The 20,343-nt window shown below is 41.5% G+C and overlaps 1 protein-coding gene across 1 annotated transcript in view; it reads left to right on the top strand.

The window, feature by feature from the left end:
• Nucleotides 1–20,343, top strand: part of Csmd2 (CUB and Sushi multiple domains 2) — a 607,037-nt gene that overhangs the window by 373,742 nt on the left and 212,952 nt on the right. The window contains exon 14 of the mRNA XM_012516868.2: nt 18,911–19,237. Within this exon, the coding sequence (XP_012372322.1) occupies nt 18,911–19,237 (327 nt within the window). The remainder of the gene's footprint in view (nt 1–18,910; nt 19,238–20,343) is intronic.

The following is a 20,343-nucleotide window of genomic DNA, read 5'->3' as shown; positions in this document are numbered from 1 at the left end:
CATGGGAGATGGCATTGGAGCCTGGTTGAAAAATAAGACCTGCCAGTGGTACTAGTGGGTTCTGAGAGAAGACGGGCTGTGGGGCTCTGCAGAAGGGAGGTGATCTGTGATGGACACATTGGTGCATGTGTGCATTCACTCTTGTACATATGTGTGCATGCACTACCAGTCTGGGTACCTGGGTTTGCAGGTATTCCTAGAGGGGCTGACACATGGATGTGAGTGAGAAAGGCTGATGGGGTCCATGGAAGGATAGGCTGAGTGGTCACAGACCAGAGAATGTCCTGTTGGGGAGAGAAGTGTGCAAGAGGTGCCAAGAGTGCTCCAGGATTTCCCACCACCGGACGAGTGGGGACTACTCCTAGCTCACGTGCAGCCAGCCTGGGCCCAGCCCCTCTAACAGGAACGTGAATCTGTGCATTTCTTGATCCCTGTGTGGTTAAGTATGGCATTTCCTTTCCAACCTGAAGCCAGTCTTTCTAGCGTGTGGATAGGAATTCTATGTGGTCTTTGATATACATATTTTCCCAACCTTGTTTTCCTTTGTACATGTATGCGCTGCTACTTTGCATTATAATGTTGTTTCTGCTTTTGCATGTAGACAAATCTCTCAATATTTGTGACTTCTTTTGAAAGCTGACAAAGTTTTATCATTCTGCCATGGTTCTGAGGAACAGTTCATTCTATTTTTAGGTATTGTGTCAGTAATTTGATTTTTTAAAACTCTCATTTGTTAATACATCTGCAGTTTATTTGGATGAATGTGTAATATTGTCCAAACTGTTAGGCAGTTTTCCAACATAATTTATGAATTCACTTCCCTTGTGATTTGAGGGAAATAGATTGTTTTATCACATACTGAATCCTCAAATGTAGTTAAGTCAATTTCTTGAGTCGCCACCTTGTACTGTTGCTCTGTTGATCTTGGCCCCGGTATTGAATAATTTTAATTGTTGTTTTATAAGATATCCTAATATCTAGCAGAGCTAGAAAGAACTCCTCCCTCCCTTAATTATTTTCTCTTTCAGAATATTCATTGTTATTTTCATCTGTTTGTTGTTCAAGATTAATTTTAGAATCATTTTCTCAGAGTAAAAATAAATCCTATTGGGACTGTGTGTGTGCACTCCTGTTAAACTATAAATTAACTTGAAGAAAATAGACATTTTATAATACACAGCCTTCCCAGTCAGTTATGTGGCACGTCTCTCCTTTGGTTCCTCTACTTTTATTCTGCTAAATTTAACAGCTCTGTGATTCTCCTCATATAGGTCACATACATGGCTGGCTACCTTTCTTCTTAAATAAGCAGGTGCTTTTTTTCACTTCCCTTCCTGCCTCGACCTCCGTGCCCCATGTGCAGATGAAGCGCACCCCTGTTTTCCCTCCTTCCATGGCTGAACTCTGGTATTCCCTGAAAATGTATTAGTCCAGATTTTCCGGGACGAGTGCAATTTCAAACATCCTTTGCTTTGGCCCAGAAAATCTGATCACAATAGGTACAGTCCTCACAAATTGCTGTTTTCAAATGTTCTGAGTCAGAGTTGTGACCAGGCGAGGTCTAAAAGCATCACCCTTGGGATAGGGCAGTGACAAGGAACCTTTCAGAGACCTGAGTGCCAAACTTTAACCCCAAGCCCATTTATTTATCACCAACCACCCACACTGTGATTAAACCTGAATGCTGATATTTTAGTTTAGAAAAAAAAAAACCGACTCTACAGTATCTTTCGTCTTAAACAAAAAACACAATAGCCCAGGTGCCCCAGGTTCCCTGCCACTGGTATAGAGGGTGATATTCCTGGGAATTTTGATGATTGGGGCAGGGGCCATGATAAGACTGTGTACATTTCCTCAGCTTGTCGTACAGTCTTCTCGTTTCTACAAGATTCCTACAAGTTCTCACTGACCATAAGGAACTATAGGAAATAAATAGGGAATTTGGGGAGTTCTACTGACCCCTCTTTCTATTACTGTTAAGAACCTGGTCATTAAGAACCTGTAGCCTCATTCTGCTGCTGGTGATGCAGCCTACCCCTCAGAATGGCTCTCATTTGCCTGAAGGGTCTTTGCCTTGGCAAACAGTCATAGTAGCGGAGGAGGTGGGGCGGTCTATCTGTTTCTGCATGGGAGTGTGGGCAAAGAGGTCATAGCTGAAAAGCTTCCTGGTACCCTAGGGTAACCTACAAGGCACACAGAGTTAAAGGAGGCCTGAGCCTGGGTGGAAGGATGGCTCACAAGAGGGCTACCAGAGTTGCCTAGTAGGTTGTCCAAAGAGGTAGGCAACCCTTGTTGCACCAGGCCATCTGTGTTTCCTTCATCACCAGTTAGCTTCATGTTTATATAAGCAGATAACTGATGTGGGGTGGGCTTTGAGTCAGGTCCTTACCCAAGGGAATGGGGTCTCCCCTGCAGACTACATATTGCCCAGCAACAGGCCACCATTTAGGAAAGGGCTTTAATCCCAGCAGGGATGAGAGAATCCAAGCAACTTGGTAGCCCATGCATGTTAAAGAAGGGGTGGCAGTGGGGGTGTCAGGAGTCCTAAACTCAGACAGCCTAGGAGTATGCTGACTCATCTCAAGCCCACCAGACACTGAGCCTTTGAATCTACCCTCACACCTCACCCCCCTGGCTGTGTAGCCAGAATAACCCAACATACCATCATCCAGGTAGGCATGGCTCCAGATCTGGCTGTAAGAACTGGGCCCAAGGAATACAAGTGTTCACCCTTCCTGGCAATGCGCAGGTCAGGCAAAGATTGGGCAGAAGGATGGCTCACAGTGGAGACGTCCCCCGCCTCCAACATTTCCTGTCAGCACATCCAAGCAAGCAGAATTATCATTTTTCCTGTCAGGCCAGTATGACCACCATGTATCACTTGCTACTTTTATGTTTAAATAAGCAGATACTCCTTGTCTTTGGTGCCCCTGCCCAGTCTAAATTGAACTCAAACTTAACTAGTCTTTAGACTTACTCAAAGGCATTTTAAGATGCAGAATTCCCAGCTTACTTCCAGAAATTCCAATTCAGCAAACCCAAGATAGGACCCAGGAATTATAGTTCTAAAACCTCTCTGGGTAATCCAGATGTTGGACCAGATTTCTAAACCACTAGTGTGTAACACCTACTGTGTGCCAGATGCTTGGAGGGTTACCAGATGCTTTGGTGTCATCCTGAGGGATTTGTCTCCTTGACAAAGAAGCCAGCCCATGTGACCCAAGCTACAGTGCATGAAGGGATCTGTTACTATAATGCTGGCCAGGCTGAAGCTGCCATAATTTGGTACTTCTGATGTCATGATCCCCTGGAATTCATGGAATATCAGCCTCCAGACTGATATCTTAGGAAGGAATGAAATGTTGGGTCAATACTTTGACATTTTACATCTTGATCCTGTGATTGCCTGTTTTTTACTTAATTTAAATGTACCAAAAGAAGGGCTTCCATGGGCTGGGCATCTTGCGCAGCACCCAGAGAATATTATAGATAAGTCACATGGTCTGGCCCTCTAAGAGCTCAAAGAGTCTAGTGAGTTACATAAGCATACATTTTTATGACCAAACGGTCATTGAATTACTACAATAATAGATGTGTTACAAAGTGCTATAAGAAAGGAGGAAAGTTTTATTTCAGTTGGCAGCTTCTCAGAAGATTTCTTGGAGGATTGCAATACAGACAACATTTCAATCCACTGTGACCCAGGAACCTGTCCTGAGCCAAACTGCAAACACAGCTCAATCCACACTCTGTCCAGAGACCATTTTTCTCCAGGTCAGAGTCCTGGGCTAAGGAGTGTTAGGGCCACAGCTACTGGACAGAATGGCAACTAGGAAGCCTTACCAAGCTATAGGAATCTAACTGTGATGGTGGTCTCTGCTTGTGGGGTTAGGATATCTCTGTCCTCACTCTATTTCTGCCTTCCAGCCTTCTAGATCAAGCCAACAGATTCTTTTTCCTCTGCTAATGTTCCACACCCCATGTGCATCTTCTCCTTGTGCTCTGCCATGCTGGACTACTGAGCTGTGGAGGCAGATACAGAACCTCAGCTACCAGGGTCTGCCCCCACAGCTGCTGGCTTCTGAGCACAAGTGTGATGCGCTGCGGCATCCCTGCCCTATTCTTGGAGTCTCTTGGCAAATCTGTGGTTTCACTCGGACATCCATGCATCACTCTGCTCTGCATGTAGTGGGTGGCCTCAGTTCCGTGGCTCTCAGGGCTCACTGCTGAGCTTTCCTAAGACCTGGCTTTCTAAGAGGATCTTAGGTTACCTTTTCTAAGGCCCTGCCTCCAGTCATTATATACCAAAGCAATCTTCTGGGGTTCAGCTGTGGGTTGCAGAATGGGAATGCTACCCACAGGCTTCCTTGTTAATTCAGACAAGGCTCCCCGAGGCCCTGAAGGTTGCTATCTGAGGATAACTGCATGGCTCTGGACTACAGTGGGTCCCCTGCAGGGAATCCACACAAACTTCCTTATGACCTTGCTGAGCGGCAACTTCTATTCTCTTACAGTCTTCAGGGGGTGGCACTTTGAAGCATGGCTGGACCATAGCATGTTCTGCATCTGAGGAAAGACAGTCTGATGAGGCAGCCCTGGTAGACACAGTGGACTCTGATGAACTCAGTGGTCAGGAAATTGGATAGGTGCTGAGAGCCTCAGAGAACCAGTGGCTGGGCCTGCAGTCCTAGGAGTACCTCCAGACTATGGGCAATGTAGTCTTCACCCTTTCTTGGATTCCTCTGTGGTGATGGAAAACTTGGGCTCTGGATTACAGTGGGTCCCCTGCAGGGAATCCACACAAACTTCCTTATGACCTTGCTGAGGTCACACTAAGATGTCAGTCATCGTGGTGTCTTCCTGGCCCAGGTAATAAGACAGCTGAAGCTACCCCAGTGAGACCCACTGGCCTGCTAAGATCAGCTCCTGTGTTAAAGATAGAACTCTGAGAGTCACTCAAGGGTCCTAGGGGTTAGGCACGAGCAGCTGTCTAACTTCACAAAAGTAAGAGGCCTTTTTCTAAGGTTGTGGAAGGAGTGAGTCCTCAGGGCACCCATCTTTTCCCTAAAGAGTCACAGCCCTCGGAATCCTACAGTGAAAGGCAAGACCAACAGAACACCTATGCCTCAAGTACAGAGCCATTTAGCACCAAGGGCCCCCTGGCTGCCAACAGAGTGGCCCTCCTACCCACAAAAGGCAGCAAGTTCATTGTCCCCTGTTCATTTATTGAGAAGAAGAGGAATGGAGGAGCAGAGAGAGAATTGTTTGGGCTAGGGTCTTGCTTGGCCGAAGCTGCAGTGTGAGGGGTGGGAAACACCTCTTCAGCTGCTTGAGTTGGTTGACGGGTTGAGACCAAGAGGTGCACTGGGAAGCAGCATGAGCGGAGACACCACCAACAGCACAGCTGGGCCAGGCCCTCTTGTTTCAGAGTCAGTAAAAGCTGAAGGCAAGCTTCTGGGCCCCAGACACGATGCTGCTCTCCCTGCCTTCCCAGCTTCATCACTTTGAGTCTTCACATCAAAGCTATAGTTTAGAAGTTATTCCTCTGCTCTTCTTCCATGTAGGATAAGACTCCGTGAGGTAAAATGCTTGTTTCTCCCCCATCACTGTATGGTGATGGAAGTGAAACACAACATGCAAACCCAATGTTCTTCCCATTTGTTCCACCTTTATTTAGGTTGGTGGCTTGGTTTGGCTGCATGTGTTTTCCTAAGAATTTGTGGTCTATGTTCAAGGTAAATGCTAAGCCTTTAGAGTGTGGATTTAGCTGTCTCCCGGGAGCCTAGAGCTCACTTGGCACTTTGTTTCATAAGGTATCAGAATTGAGTGAATGATGTAAGACCCTCAGCCAGCAACCGAGGAGCACATGTGTATCCCAGCTCAGGCCCTGGCCAGGGAGAGGGACGAGAGGAGGGCAAGCACCAGGAACGATTAATGGGTGTCATTCCCGAGGTGTGACAAGAAGCATCATGGCTGCAGGATAATTCCAGGCAGCAAATGATGCCCAGAGACCATGCCACTGAGTAGATAGGTGATCTACATCAAGAACATAGCCTAGCTCTAGCAGGCACAGGGAACGCCCACAGGAGAAGAGAACTTAACAATGGTCAGATCCTCACCTGTGAGATTCAGCAGAAGATCCCAGTACCAGAGGGGAGTTGGTGGTGAAGGACGAATTTGAAGCAGAAGCTACTTCCACAGAATAAAAACACTTTGTGGGCAGGGAACAACAGGACCATAAGTACGGTGCCCTTACATCCCTGTTTGCTTAGTGAAATCCTGGCTTACACCTTTTGTTCTAGGTAATTGTTATTTGTACTGCCTTTCATTCTCTCTCAAGTATCCATTATGTGTGTGGTCACCCTCACCATGGCCCTACAGGCTTCATACCAAGTGAAGGCCTGGGCCTCAGCTGAGTGACTTAGATTGCATGGGAGATCCCTGAGCAGAAGGTCTGTGAGGCTGTACATAACTGACCCTTTCCTATCTCCCTACCTCAGCACCTTTGCACTGGCAGTTCACTAGGTTGGAACAGTCCTCATAGGGCTTGCTCCACCTCATCATGCCTTAACTGTCACCTTCCTAGAGATGCCTTCTCTAGCCACCTTATCCAGAAAGCAGTCCTTCCCTTGTATTGTCTTCATGTTCCTTTCCACATGTGCATCGGTCAACTTCTGCTGTGGTATCAGTAGCCTCAAGATCTTAATAGCCTCTATGCTGTTCTCAAAGCAGAAGGAAAGCTCCAACAGACAGAGGCAAACCAGTCAAGCATATCCAAAGCCTCTGCTTGGAAATGGCTATGCCCTCTGTGCCCACATTCTGTCAATTAAAGCTAATCGCAAGAGCAAGACCAAAGTCAAGGGCAATAGGAATGAAGGTTCCACGAAAAGGGATGTATGTCAAGGAGAGGAGGGAGCAGTGACTGTGAACAATCATATAGCCTATTACAGTAAGCATTACTATTTCATTGGTTGTATGATGTTCTCGTTTGACTGCAAACTCCATTAAGGTAGAACTGTGTCTTGTTTGTTATATCTTCAGTGACATTTGTACAGCAAATCCTTATTAAGTCTTGCTTCCTATCTTTGTCATAGCCATTATTTGTATTGGTATTGGTATAGGTATTATTATGTAGATCATGCCAATGTGGTAGAGGTGGAAGAGAATTTGGTTTAGAATATGCTTAGCAGCAGAATTTTGTTCTTCATCCCTCAAGATGATGGAACTGTAGCCAAGACTAGAACAGGTAGGCATTGGGGTGGGGGGAAGCCTGATATAGAGACTCCTGACTATAGCTAGGAAGGATAAATACAGGGTGGGAAGGACCCATACCACTCAACAGAAATCATACTGAACATTTTTCACATAGATAAGAGGCAAGAACATTCTAGAAAGATAAAATATCCTGGATATAAATACAGACATGCAGCCTTGTACATTTGTGGAGCTGCAAGTGGTTTAATCTAACTGGAATAGAGTGTTCACTGGTCAGGAGATGAGGATAGAAAAGCTTACCAAAGGTCTTAGCTTATTAAGTCTTGAACCCCTTCGAGAAGTCTGGACTTTGTCCTTTATGCATCAGGGCATCTTTAAATGAGGAGATAACTGAATAAAAATTTGTGATTTATAAAACTGATCTTCCATATTCAGTCAATATTGAGGATGGATTCAAACTGCCTGAGATTTAAAATGAGTGACCAGGGGTCCTATTGTGATAGGAAAGAGAGCTCCACTTAATAAGGTGTGAAGAGGTTGTGACAAGCACAAGAGATATTGACAAGATAGAATCAACAGTAGCTGCTGATTGGATGTGGAGGTGAAGGAGAAGGAGTTGATGTACTCTTAGGCAACTAGGTGCCATCATTCATGGAGGAAAGGACTAAAAGAGGCATCTGAAAATAGTTTAATTTTGAGCATACATTTGAGTTGCTGGTGGGATCTCCAGGAGAGAGAAACATCAGGCAGTTTTGCTTTGAGTCTGGAATGTGACAGAGGGTCTGGGGTACTGGTATTTGCTTGGAAGGCAATGGTGTAAAGGAGAAGATGGAGTAGAGTGAGAAGAGGTCCTGACCCATAGCTGGACGATCACATGGCTAAATCAATTGTTGATGCTAAAGGACATTCTAGGTCCTAAAACCTAGAGCCATAATTGAGGAAGAAGACCAAGAGTTCAGTCTGGGACGTTTTATTTAAAATAATATGATAAAAATCCAGCTTCCTTCTAATGATCTAAAAGACCGTTGCCACCCTCTGCAACTCATCTGTTCCTGGCTCCATTCAATGCTGTACTTCTGCTACTCTGACTTCCTCTGTCTCTCACACACACCAAGCTCATTCTCACCCCAGGGCCTTTGTACTTGCAGAGTTCTCTCTGCCTGCAGTGATCTTCCTAGGGTGGCTGGCTCCTCCTCACCAGAACATCATTCAGAGGCCGCTTCTTCAAACAGGCCATGTCTCACTCTCTGACTGAAAGCTGACCACCCACATTCCATGACTGCTTTTCCCTTTGCCCACTCTTGTGCTGTGTCATCTATTAGAAGTAAATTTCATAGGAATGGATGGCTTATTCATCCTTTTGGCTACTAACCTCCTTCTTAGAACAGCGGCTGGCACACAGCAGGTGTTTCATGGCTCCACTGAACCCTGAGCCAAGTGAAGACAATTCAGAGACCCTAGCACCTAGGGCTCTGGAACCAAAAGGGGTCAGTCCCGGAGGTGAGCATTTAGAAGTGCATGTCCCATGGAGAAACCTGATGAAAGCAGGCACTGTGAAAAGACAACTCTTAAAGAGACCCCTTCCTGTTCCAAAATGCGAAAGTCAGGGAGAAGAGAAAAGCTTCCAAATGACCAGAAAGGAGCAGACCAAGCAAGAAGTCCCTGCAGAAATGGGTGTCATCAGAAAGGAGAAAGGGGCCAGGGAGACAGCCCAGTAGAATAAGTGCTTGCCTGGCAAGCGCAGAGTCCTGAGTTCAATCCCTAATACTGGAGAGAGAGAGAGAGAGAGAGAGAGAGAGAGAGAGAGAGAGAGAGAGAGAAATATTAAGAAATATTAAGATGTTTCTTAAGAGAGAGAGAAAAGAAAAAAAGAAAGGAGAAAAGGGATATAGCTCTGTTGAATGCCATGCCAATTTGCCTTAGGTCACCAGCATTCAATTCCTAGCAGGCCAAGAGGTGAAGATTTGAAAGAAAAACTAAATGCAAAAACTTGAGTACAGTGAATGGCTTTTGAACCAGGTTATATCAAATATGAATTTAATAGTATGTACAAGGTACTCCAGGAATACATAGCAGGTACTCTCTTTTGTCCTTGATATTCTTTTTGGAATTTGTGTGCATTTCTAGAAGGCATCTTCAGTATTCTCTTTTGTTACATGGATATTTTTATAAGTATTTATTTGCAATACATAAAGAATGCATTCGTCATCGGGAGTTGGTACATGTATATATCACATCTTAATATTTCTCATACAACAGTATTCTCATACACAAGTTGGACCAAATCTTTCTGACAAGGATGAACCCTTCGAGATGACTAGCTTCGCCCCAACCCATGTCACCTTCAGAATTTCCCACAATCCCCTTGCAACCATCAAAGTTAAATAATGACTCCTACCAACCTCCAGTGCCAGAGATGATATCAAGATAACTGAGATGGAAATTGCCGTACACTGAGCTGATCAGAAAGAGGTGAAGGAAGTGTGAGGGTCCCTTTGTAAAACCTCTGCCTTCAGCTCTGCGGTAGCATGAGTCAGCAAAGCTACCTCAGCTGATCCACAGATGCACAGTGAAGCAAGAAGTATCTTGATTGGTAACTTCTGCTTGGGTGAACATTGCTGGAGAAAATCACCCGAGCAGGCAAATTGGCACCGCTGTAAGTTCATGGCCACCAATCTCAATCAAAGCTGTAACAGTGCTTGGTGATCCATCTGTATTGCTTGAGTCAGCCCAGTCTCCACACTTCCGTGGCATTCTCTACCCTGCACCAAGCCTTCCCTCCCCTCGCGTCGCACTTGGGAATGACCTTACTTCCCACCCACCCATTCTAACCTTGGAACACCCGGGCCTCTGACACCATTCTCACTGAGGCCACCGACAAGCCTCTGATTGCTGGAACCTGATGAGGCGTGTTCTTCAGTCCAGCGGGTACTTCTGCTCAGCAGGCCCTCACACAGGTGGCCTTCTCTCCTCCCAGGGGCCCTTCCTTGCTCCTGTAACTCTGCTTGCCACTCTCCTGATGATTTTCCTTCTACCTCTTGACTACTTCTCCTGCTCATCAGCTCTATTATTTTAAGTTTCTGTTTTTCAATAATACTGTCCACTTTGCCATATCTTCTTGACCTAAACTTTGTTTTTCCTTTTGTGAGTTGCCTCTTAATTTCCTTGACTGATACTTCTATTTTAAGGGCTTTGCTTTTTGTTGAATTACATGGTTCTTTATATATGAAGCATAGAAATACTCACCTGTAAGAACGTGCAAATATTTTTCTCTCCATTTATCCCTTACTGTTTAGCTTTTGCTGTGGTGATTTTTGAAAACTAGAAGTTTTCTATTTCTTTAATTCAAACTACTGTGAAGTTTTCTATTTCTTTAGTTTAAAATACTGTTTCCCTTACAATTTCTAACTTGGATTTAATGCTAAAATTTTACCCAACCTCTAGAATTATGCACATATTTCTTATAGTCCTTTCTAGCACTTCTGTAACACATGCAGAGGTGTGGATCTAACCTTCTCAAAACCTGATTAACCGTTTGTACTCATACACTGTACTGATTAAACAACATTTTCCTTGCAAATTCAAAAAGACTCTTAACCATATGCAAAAATCTTACATTCCTGTATGTATTTAGCAACTATTTTTCAGTTTGTTGAAATCTTATTTGAAACCCATATGACATAGATTTTTCTTACTGCAGCTTTATAATAAACATTAACGTATTATGCTCAGTGTCTGTCTTGGCATGTGCTCCCTCCATGGTGTGGAAGCAGGTACGATTGAGTGCGCGAGTTGTGGGACCAACTTGACTGGATCATTGTGCCAACATTATCACGTACAGGCTGTGTGCCTGTGGGCAGGCCATGTGAACACTGGGACTTAGTTTCTGCACTTGAATATGAGATTAATAATATTACCCAGGGGATGTGACTGACCTTATCAGATCCAAAAGCTACAACTCTTGTTACATAGGTCCTGCTTTATCTTGGTCTTAACCATCCAGCAGAAAAGTATAAAAATGAAGTATAAGAAGTAAAGCCATGGTGTTATGTTGAGCTGTAGGGGACTCAGGTTAATGACTTCTGACATTGCCAGTCATGTGGAAGACCCAATACTATTATGGACTACTGGACTATTTTGGAATATTTTGCTGGGGTCACACACCTATAATATTTAAATGACAGAACTAAACAAAAAAAAAAGGGATACAGATGAATGACCATTTTGTATCTGTATATTCAAAATGGTTAGGATAGATATACAGCTACATTCTCTTAATTCAGTGAAAAGAGGGATTTGTTCTAATAGTGTTTGTGATTAGGATGTCATGTCTGCATCTTGTACAACAAATAACCACTAGGAAGACAGTATGCAATGTGTTAACTATTGAAACTATCCTACTAATTTGATTTGAAACTGTCTCATTGCTATTTGTTTCTCAATGAAATTATGGGGGAAAAAAACAAAGAGGGTGGTAGAAAGCACAGCTAGAACAGGGAACAAGGTCTGGAGCCCAGAAATTTCAGAGATGACTTTTGAGGTCTGCACAGTCATACAGGTAACCCACTATGACTACTGGACTATGTTGGATTATTTTGCTTAATTCAGGTGTCTACGATATTTAAATGGCAATGGAATACCCATCTCTGACAAAACTAAATGAAAAAGGGGGATATAAATGAAAGACCATCTTGGATCTGTATATACAAAATAGGATAGATATACAGCCACTTTCTCTTAATTCAATGAGAAGTAAGATTTGTACTAATAGTGTATGGACAGGATATCACGTCTGCACCTTGTACTATGAATAACTACTACGAAGCCAACAATATGCAATGTATTAATTATTCTAATTGTCCTACTATCCTGTTTTGAAACTGTCTCATCACTATTTGTTTCTCAATAAAATCAATTAAAAAATAATAGTAATATTACCCAGGACATACATTGCTGTGAGGGTTAATAAGCTAAGACATGACACTCTTGGAGTACCAGCTAGCATCTCAAATGTTTTCATTGTTCATCTGTCTCAAAGACAGCATGACTACGTTAACCTTTTTATTCCAATAAGTGGATCTTACAGTTTTTTTTCAGTACCGGAAAAAAAAATGGAGTAGATCTTGCCTGGCGTTGAGTCACATTTATATCATGACTTGAGGATAACTGTCACTTTAGCAATATGAACTTTTTTCAAACAGAAATGATGTCTCTATTTTTAAATTTCCCTTTTTACATTTTTCATTTTTTTAATTAATTTTATTGAGAAAGAAATAGCAATGAGACAATTTCAACACAGGTTAGTAGGATAGTTAATTTCCCTTTTTATCTATCAGCAAAGTTTTGTTGTTTTTGTTATATAAGTTATATTTGTATTATATTAGGGCTAAATTTAATTTTCTAGCACTTTACATATAGGATTAATTTTTTTCTCTGTTTATGTGTCCATTTATGAGAAGGTGGGTGTGAATAGGTACATCATACATACTGTTGCTATGGGAATATGTGTATCACAATTAATTTAAACAATTTGAGTAGTCCCTGTTTATTTAAGATTTTAAAGCCAAGGTCATGAAACCACCTACTTGGTAAATTCAAGATTTTCCCTTCAAACTAATTTTGATAATTTAAATTTGCCTGGGAAATTCATTTTGTCCAAATGTCAAATATGTTACTCAATATTATACATTCTATACTTTACAACTAGATCATTGCCTTAATTTTATAACCTTCTCTCATATATATATATATATATATATATATGTGTGTGTGTGTATATATATATATATACATAACAAATCTAAAATTTCTCTTTTATTTTTGTCTTTAGAAGCTAGTTATTGTTTTCCTATTTTTGTCTCTCCTGAATTTATTATCCTTTCTTTTTCTTATTCCTGTTCATTTATTTTCTTTGTAACTTTTTGGACATAAACATTCATTTCATTTATATTTGCTTATTATTTAATGATAAATAAGGCTATGGATTTTCTCCTTGCTGCAGCTTTGGCCCAGGATCACTGTTGACAACTCTATCTCCTCTTTCAATGAAGAATGTTATTTTAAAAAGCCTTAGGGATTTTCAAGTGATTTCTTTATTTTTTTATTACTGACTTCTAGTTTATTTGTTCTCTGAGCAGAAAATGTGGCCAGGTACATTTTACCGTGTGGCAGAAATCATGGGGATTTCCTGGTAGGCTATCTTAAGGTCCACTTTTGCAGTATGCCATTGTGGCACATCGCAAAACCAATAGACACCAAAACCAAAGGGACATTTTGGAGCACTTTATTAGCTGAGCTCAGTGGCAACACTCTCCTCGGAAAACTGACAAAAGTGCACACCTAGCTGGAGTGACACACAGTTTTTAAAAGGAACAACCACAAGAGTAGGGGGAGGAGGGGGGATTTTACAAAGCTTATTTTGAGTTAGTCATGACCGAGGGTTAACTCTTTGCTCCCATAGACAAGGTCATATTCTGCAAACCCTACAGGAATATGTCCTTATTTGGCTTAGGTGTTGTTTTTGTTCCAGTAGTCGGAAGGACATCTGATGACAGTTTAACCCATTTTCAGGCTTGTTCCCATAATCAGAAGAACAGTTGAACTCATTTTGTAGAATGTTAAACATTTCTTACCTTCTTTCAGAATGCTGAGAAACACTTTCTTATTTGTACAGTCACATTTTGCAGTTAGGCGTGGGTGAGAGTTTACAAAAGAGATCAAGGTTTTATAAAACGGAAATTACAAAGCTTGTTACAAAATGGAGTTGATTAAGCCAGCTTACAACAGCCATGAGAACCTGTAAGAATGCTGCATTTCTTACTTAAAAGGGCACAGAGCTGCATGTAACACAGCCAACATTTTTGCACCTCTTCATTTACCTTTTAAATTTCACATTAGTGTATTTTAGTGTATCTGTTTCAGTGCTTTGGGGCATACAGAATCTTAAATATAAAGCTTTTGTTTGGGAACATGCCCATCTTCCATATTTTAAAAATCATCTTTGGTTTTGTTTCAGGCTTTGTCAGGGTTAGTGAAACATCCTTCACCTAGTCAGGCTACACCTGATAGGATTAGCATTTGGAACACACTGAAGCTACCAGTGCCCATACTGAAAGAAAAATAATATCAGAGCTTTCCAACAATCCCCATTTATATTCTGCTCAAGATCATGGTAAATTCATATGATGCACAGTATTTTATACATCTGCCTAGCAATGAGTTTTCTACCTTTATTTTTCTTTAAATCTGAGCTCGCCAAGGTCAAGATCCAGGAGCACAATCTGAAAGCTACTTATAAAGGGGAAGACACCGGATAGCTCTTTGGAGCTGGATGATTGATAGTGATGAGATCAGTTACAACTCTTATTGTTGTTGTTCCTCATTTGGGACACTGAAAAGCAAGCTGTTTCTATGCTCTAATAGAAAAGTTAATGTAACATGCATAGAGGATTTTCCAGAGTAAGAAATACTAAAACCTTCATGGGATGAACCTTCCTTCCTGTACTCACTGGAGCAGCACTGGATTATCTCTTGAGATAGAAGGCAGGGTTTTTAAAGGTCAGATTGTCTTCCTTCTTAATAGTGTTGGTTTAGCAGCTCTGTTCTCTTTCCATGTGCAAGAGGAAATGTTTATTGGTAGCTGTCCTGTAGACTATTGGTTTGAAAGATGAATCATCCAAGAATCAGAGATGATATAACATAAAAGGTGTGGTGTTAATATTAAAACCTTTTGCTTTGTTGTCCTTGTTGACATTTGCTTCCACCAGCAGTGCTTCAACTGTGGCTGAAATTTAGGTTCACCTGGAGAACTTTTAAATCTGTGATGATGGGACCTACCCCATCAATCAAATAGAAATCTGTAGGATCTAGGCATTGGTAAATTGTAGCCTTCTTCTAATGTGAAGCCAAGCAATCTTGGCTCATTTCTTTCCTTCTGCCTATTCAGTCAATTTTGTTTTAGCTGCATGTCTTGTGTCAAGCTAAGGGTTATATTTTCCTAGGAGTTTAACCTGCATGCATTTATTGTCATAAATGGTATTTTGTCTTTTCTTTTAGTATCGAACGCCACAGTTTCCTCTCTTTATACTTCCTTGGGTTGTTTTTTTTTCCACGTGAATTTCTTCTTTTTTTTTTTTCTAAATTGATTGCTTTGCTTTTTCCCCTTTCCATAATTTTGAAGATAAGCTGTTTCATATTCTATTACTAATTACACTTAGCATCTTTAAAAACATGCTGTAACCTATATTTCTCTAATTAACCACAGAAACCATAAAAAAGAATTTCTTGCAAGATGAGGAAATTAACATATCTCCTAGCTGCATCTTTACTCTTTATATCAATTCAATCTGAAATATTTTACCCTAGGGTTTAGATGGGAGTAATATCTTTAATGTTCTTTTCCAAGGCATATTTGTTACATTTGCAATTCATTTTATAGCTACCTTTATAGCAATTATTTAGGTTCATTATTATATTAGCTTATTTGTTTTTGTTTTTTGTTCATCTTTTTTTTTGTATTAACCACAACTTGCCCATACTTGAGTTTTAACATTTGAGTCATCTCTTGATTAGATAGAAAACATCTTCAAGCGGTGCTTTTTTTAATGAATGTAATATGATTACTACATTTTGTGGTCTTCGATATTTAATGACTTACCAGGACACACCCTCTTCCACCTTAAATTATTTAAGGCCACATCTGTACAATGTCTAACAGATATGCACTGAGCAACATACATATTTTTCCCTACTTTCCAGAGCTGATAAGATGGGTCCACCTATTTTTACAAATTTGAGTCAGTTGTATTGCTTGTGGTTTGGAATGGGGTGGGTTTGTGACACCATCTTTTCTGATGGTGTCAGCAACTAGAAACTCATTGATTCATTCATCAAGTGTTGATTGATGAATCACTATTGACTCCTAATGCCATATGCTAGACACTACTAAGGAAACTAAAGTAGTTCAGAGGAAGATTTCTATTCTCACATAGTATCTGTGTATCTGTTGAGAAGAAGGTAGATCAGGTCATGAAAATAAAATAAGACAAATTGAGCTATAAGTGATTTTGGATAGTTAAAGAAAAAGAGTAAAGTCTTAGAGTGATGGAGTGGAGAAAGGGAACTCGGATGTTATTAATTAAAGTATCTGTAGCAAATCTTTTTGTTCACATGCTTACAATGTTCCTGATCACTTTTCCTCTGAAACTGGAATTTTTTCTTCAGTCCATCTTGAGATAGCTTAATAAGCCACACAATTTGCCCCTTTATGTCTTCAAGGTCATTGTCTTTAGGCATCATTTGTACGATGCTCCCAAATGGACTACCAAAAGCTGAAGAGAGTGTGATGTCATAATTCAGCAGTGATACATTGCTTGAAATAAATAGATGAGTTTCTAACAGATTTAAGGGGCCCTAAAGATTTGCACTGCCAGATTTAGACCCAGTGGGAGACACTACGGAGGGCTGGCGAGCATCTCATTCCCCGGAGTGTAATTACTTGGATTTGAGTTTGTTGCTCTCACATATTGCCTATGTAACCCTGGCTACTTACTTACCTATTCTATGACTTAGTGTCTTCATTTTCAAATGGGGTTATTAAAAGTTCTTACTTGGGAGGTTTGTGTGACAATTTAATTGAGTAATTGGTGGAAGTATTAAGAATCATACCTATACTTAAAACATGTATAACAAGTACTATTAATTTTATCTTGCACTGCCTGCAACTTTTTTCCTGCCCTTCTCTCTCCTTGGCTCAAATTCTTTCAATACTTAAAAAATACAGGGATTACAGGGAAGAGACTGAATAAGTCTGAGGGACCAGGCTTACTTTGCTGAATTGATGGGAGGGCTTTCAGCAGCAGGTTGGGAAAGAAACACTTCAGGCAGAAAAGGAGAAGATGGATAAGGTAGGAAAAATTAAAAGGAAATTAGGCCCAAGGAATCACCACTTCCTTTAGTTTTCTCTTTTTAGGTTCTTCCCTCTTTGACAAACATGATTCTATTATTATTTTCATTTTTGCTTCATTGTAATTAGCAAGTCAAATAATTTACTCATTAAAGTATGAATATTATTAACATAAAACATAATATAAATGTTACAGTAAAGGGATTTAAGTGATTACCCATATTCATTTTTATCTTCTTTGTACTTCTGTATAATTAAAAATGTTTAGGATGATTTTATATCATTTTTGCAGTCATAAAAATTAAATGTCATTTCATTTTGAAAAATGTCACCTAGAAAACTACTATCCTAATACCATTTTTACTTCAGGGCTAACGTCCAATATCTATCAATATATAAACAAGTATTTAATAGCTGTCATCAAAAATACACATATAATTTTATGATCCAATATTTTACTTAAAATGATATTTAACAGTCTTTCTACAAGGTCATATGTACTACTTTAATGATTACATTCAGACATCACATTAAATGTTACAATTTACCTCACTTTATTGGGATGACGTATACATCACTTGCCTTTTTCCCCATAATAGAATTATGTCACTGTGAACATCTTTGTCCATGTAGCTCTTTGTCTTTTAAATTAATTCTCACAGATTACTGTCTCAAAGTATCTGTGTAGTTCTGTGGCTCTTAATAAGAATTCATATGCTCCCTTCTGAAAAGATTATATCAAATTTACTCTGTAACCAGCAATAGATGTCAGTATGAGTTCCCAGGAAGCCTCAACTGTAGCAGGCTTTATGGGTTTTTTCTTTATTTTTTTCTATTGACATTGACTCTTTTCCTGCTAATTCTATTGTCTCTTGTATGAGTCCTCTGAGCATACGCTTTGCTTACCTTGGGGATATTTTTACAAAATTATCAGAGCTTTAATTCAATATTGATATTTTCCCTGCATCATAGTTGTTGCAATTAATTTTGCATTCTATATTTTCCCTTTTTAATTTTGGTTTAGTATTTGTCTGTTTGGATTTCCATTTATAGCAGCTTCCTTGCCTCACCCTCCTTCCAGCGTCTGTTAGTAATTGACCACAAAATGGCCTAAAGGACAAGGGCTTTCCAAAGGGTAGGTCTTTAGGAGAGAGATAGCAGAGAGTAGGGGAGAGCTAACAGGAAGTGGGCAGGGCACAGAGGTGAGATCTTGTTGCCTTTCTCAAGGAGTTTCTTCTAAAGCTTTGATCTCAGAAAGAGATGCTCACCTGGCACATTAGCATAGGGTTTGTTGTGGCTGAATTGTCAGAACCCCCCCCCACCTATCATTTCCCACCAAAGACATTTAAAGGAGAGAAATGGACTTGCATTATCTCTGCCTGGAGATTGCAACCACTGTGTCTTTTAAGCAGCTTCCTTTCCTCCTGCTGGGAGCCAAGCTGAAAAAGATTGGGGAGCCATGACTCGACCTTTAAGTTTGAGCGATGGCTTTTTTCTCAACCCAAGTTACCAAGAGCAGGCAGACACTGCCTGGGCTGAACGAGAGGAGTTAAGAGAAGGCTAACTCTCCTATCACTGCTATTGGCCAAAGGGACCCTGCCAGCGCTGTGCCTAGCTTGGATCCCAGCATGTGCCCTGCCTAGAACTCAGAGTCTAGCCAGTCCAGTCCAACCCTGTGCACCCTTTCTTTCTCTTGCTCTGTACACTAAGAAAATGTCCCCCTGCCAGACCTCAGTGGCCATTCAGAAAGCTACGGATTCCCGCTGACCCTCCACTGTTCTTCTCTTTCAGTTTCCTGCTTCTTTAACTTCACCAGCCCCTCGGGGGTCGTCCTGTCTCCCAACTACCCAGAAGACTATGGCAACCATCTGCACTGTGTCTGGCTCATCTTGGCCAGGCCCGAGAGCCGCATCCACCTGGCTTTCAACGACATTGACGTGGAGCCTCAGTTTGATTTTCTGGTCATCAAGGATGGGGCCACTGCTGAGGCACCGGTCCTGGGCACCTTCTCAGGAAACCAGCTTCCCACCTCCATCACAAGCAGTGGCCACGTGGCCCGTCTCGAGTTCCAGACTGACCACTCCACAGGGAAGCGAGGCTTCAACATCACTTTTACCAGTGAGTGCTCCCTGTGTCATCTGCTGATCATCATCCCCCTGAGTGTCCACTTGGGTGGGTGATTAAAGGTGCTCTCATAGAGCAGTGTTGGTATGGGTGGGCCAGTTCCCAGGGCCAGGCTTGGAGCTTCCAGAACAAACATGAAAAAGCATGAAGCCCTGTGTGTGCCAGGCTGGTGCCTCTTTTCTGTGGTATTGCTCTCAGTGGACCATTTATTTCCATAGGTGTGATATATGATATAAAATGAGTGAGTCCAGAAACCTATTTTCTCCTCCTACTGCCCAACTCCTACTCAGCTCAGCTGAAACTGAGGAGGATCTCAGGGAAAGAAAGCTTCTGATATTCTTTCATTAGCTCCTGAGGCCTTCTGATGTGCTCTCCCAAGCCTCCGAACTCTACTTTCTATTCACTTCTGCTGCTCCTTGGAGGCCGCCCACACACTGCTCTGTCCAGATCTGATTCCCAGAATCAAAGCACACACAAAATCTCGGGGAAAGATTTCTGTGTGTCCCAGAGACTGATTGTAGCCAGCTCTTAGGCTATTCCTTCTTGGATCTTCTTAGAGCTATAGCCTGCAAGCTGTCACCTTCAGTTCTAGAAACAGCCTAAATCTCAACAGAGGTTATTTTCATTTCTATCTTGTAGCTACTGAAGGCAGGGAGGCAGGGCCAAAGCTTAGAGACTAGGAACAGCAAATCTCTAGAAAAAGCAAGAAGTGATTATCAGGTCATAGAAAATAATGAACCTGGTAAGCTTGCCCAAGAGTTGTGGGTGGGTGTTTGAAGTGGGGTCTGTTGAGCAATTAACTAGATCCTTTCCGACAATGTATGAGAAATGTAAGTTCCCAATTTAAGCTGTGCTCCATACCCATAAATGAAGCTTATCCCTCTGGGGTTTTGCAACAGAACTCATCTCCCAGCTTTCTTGCCCAGCTTTGAACAAACACCTTGTCTCCTTGCCCCACCTATCCCTAGGGCCAAGTTGAGCCAAAGAGTGAAGACGCATCATGGTACAACACTTGTGATTCCAGATCACAAAGCATTACCCAAGCTAAGACTCTGTTCCCCTCCCCACCCTTCTCAGGAGCACCAAATTTGTTGGAAATC

The sequence above is a fragment of the Octodon degus genome, unplaced genomic scaffold (assembly GCF_000260255.1).
Source record: "Octodon degus isolate 3935 unplaced genomic scaffold, OctDeg1.0 scaffold00130, whole genome shotgun sequence".
Lineage (NCBI taxonomy): Eukaryota > Metazoa > Chordata > Mammalia > Rodentia > Octodontidae > Octodon > Octodon degus.
The sequence above is the reverse complement of the archived record's forward strand: the minus strand, read 5'-3'. Positions and strand labels throughout refer to the sequence as shown.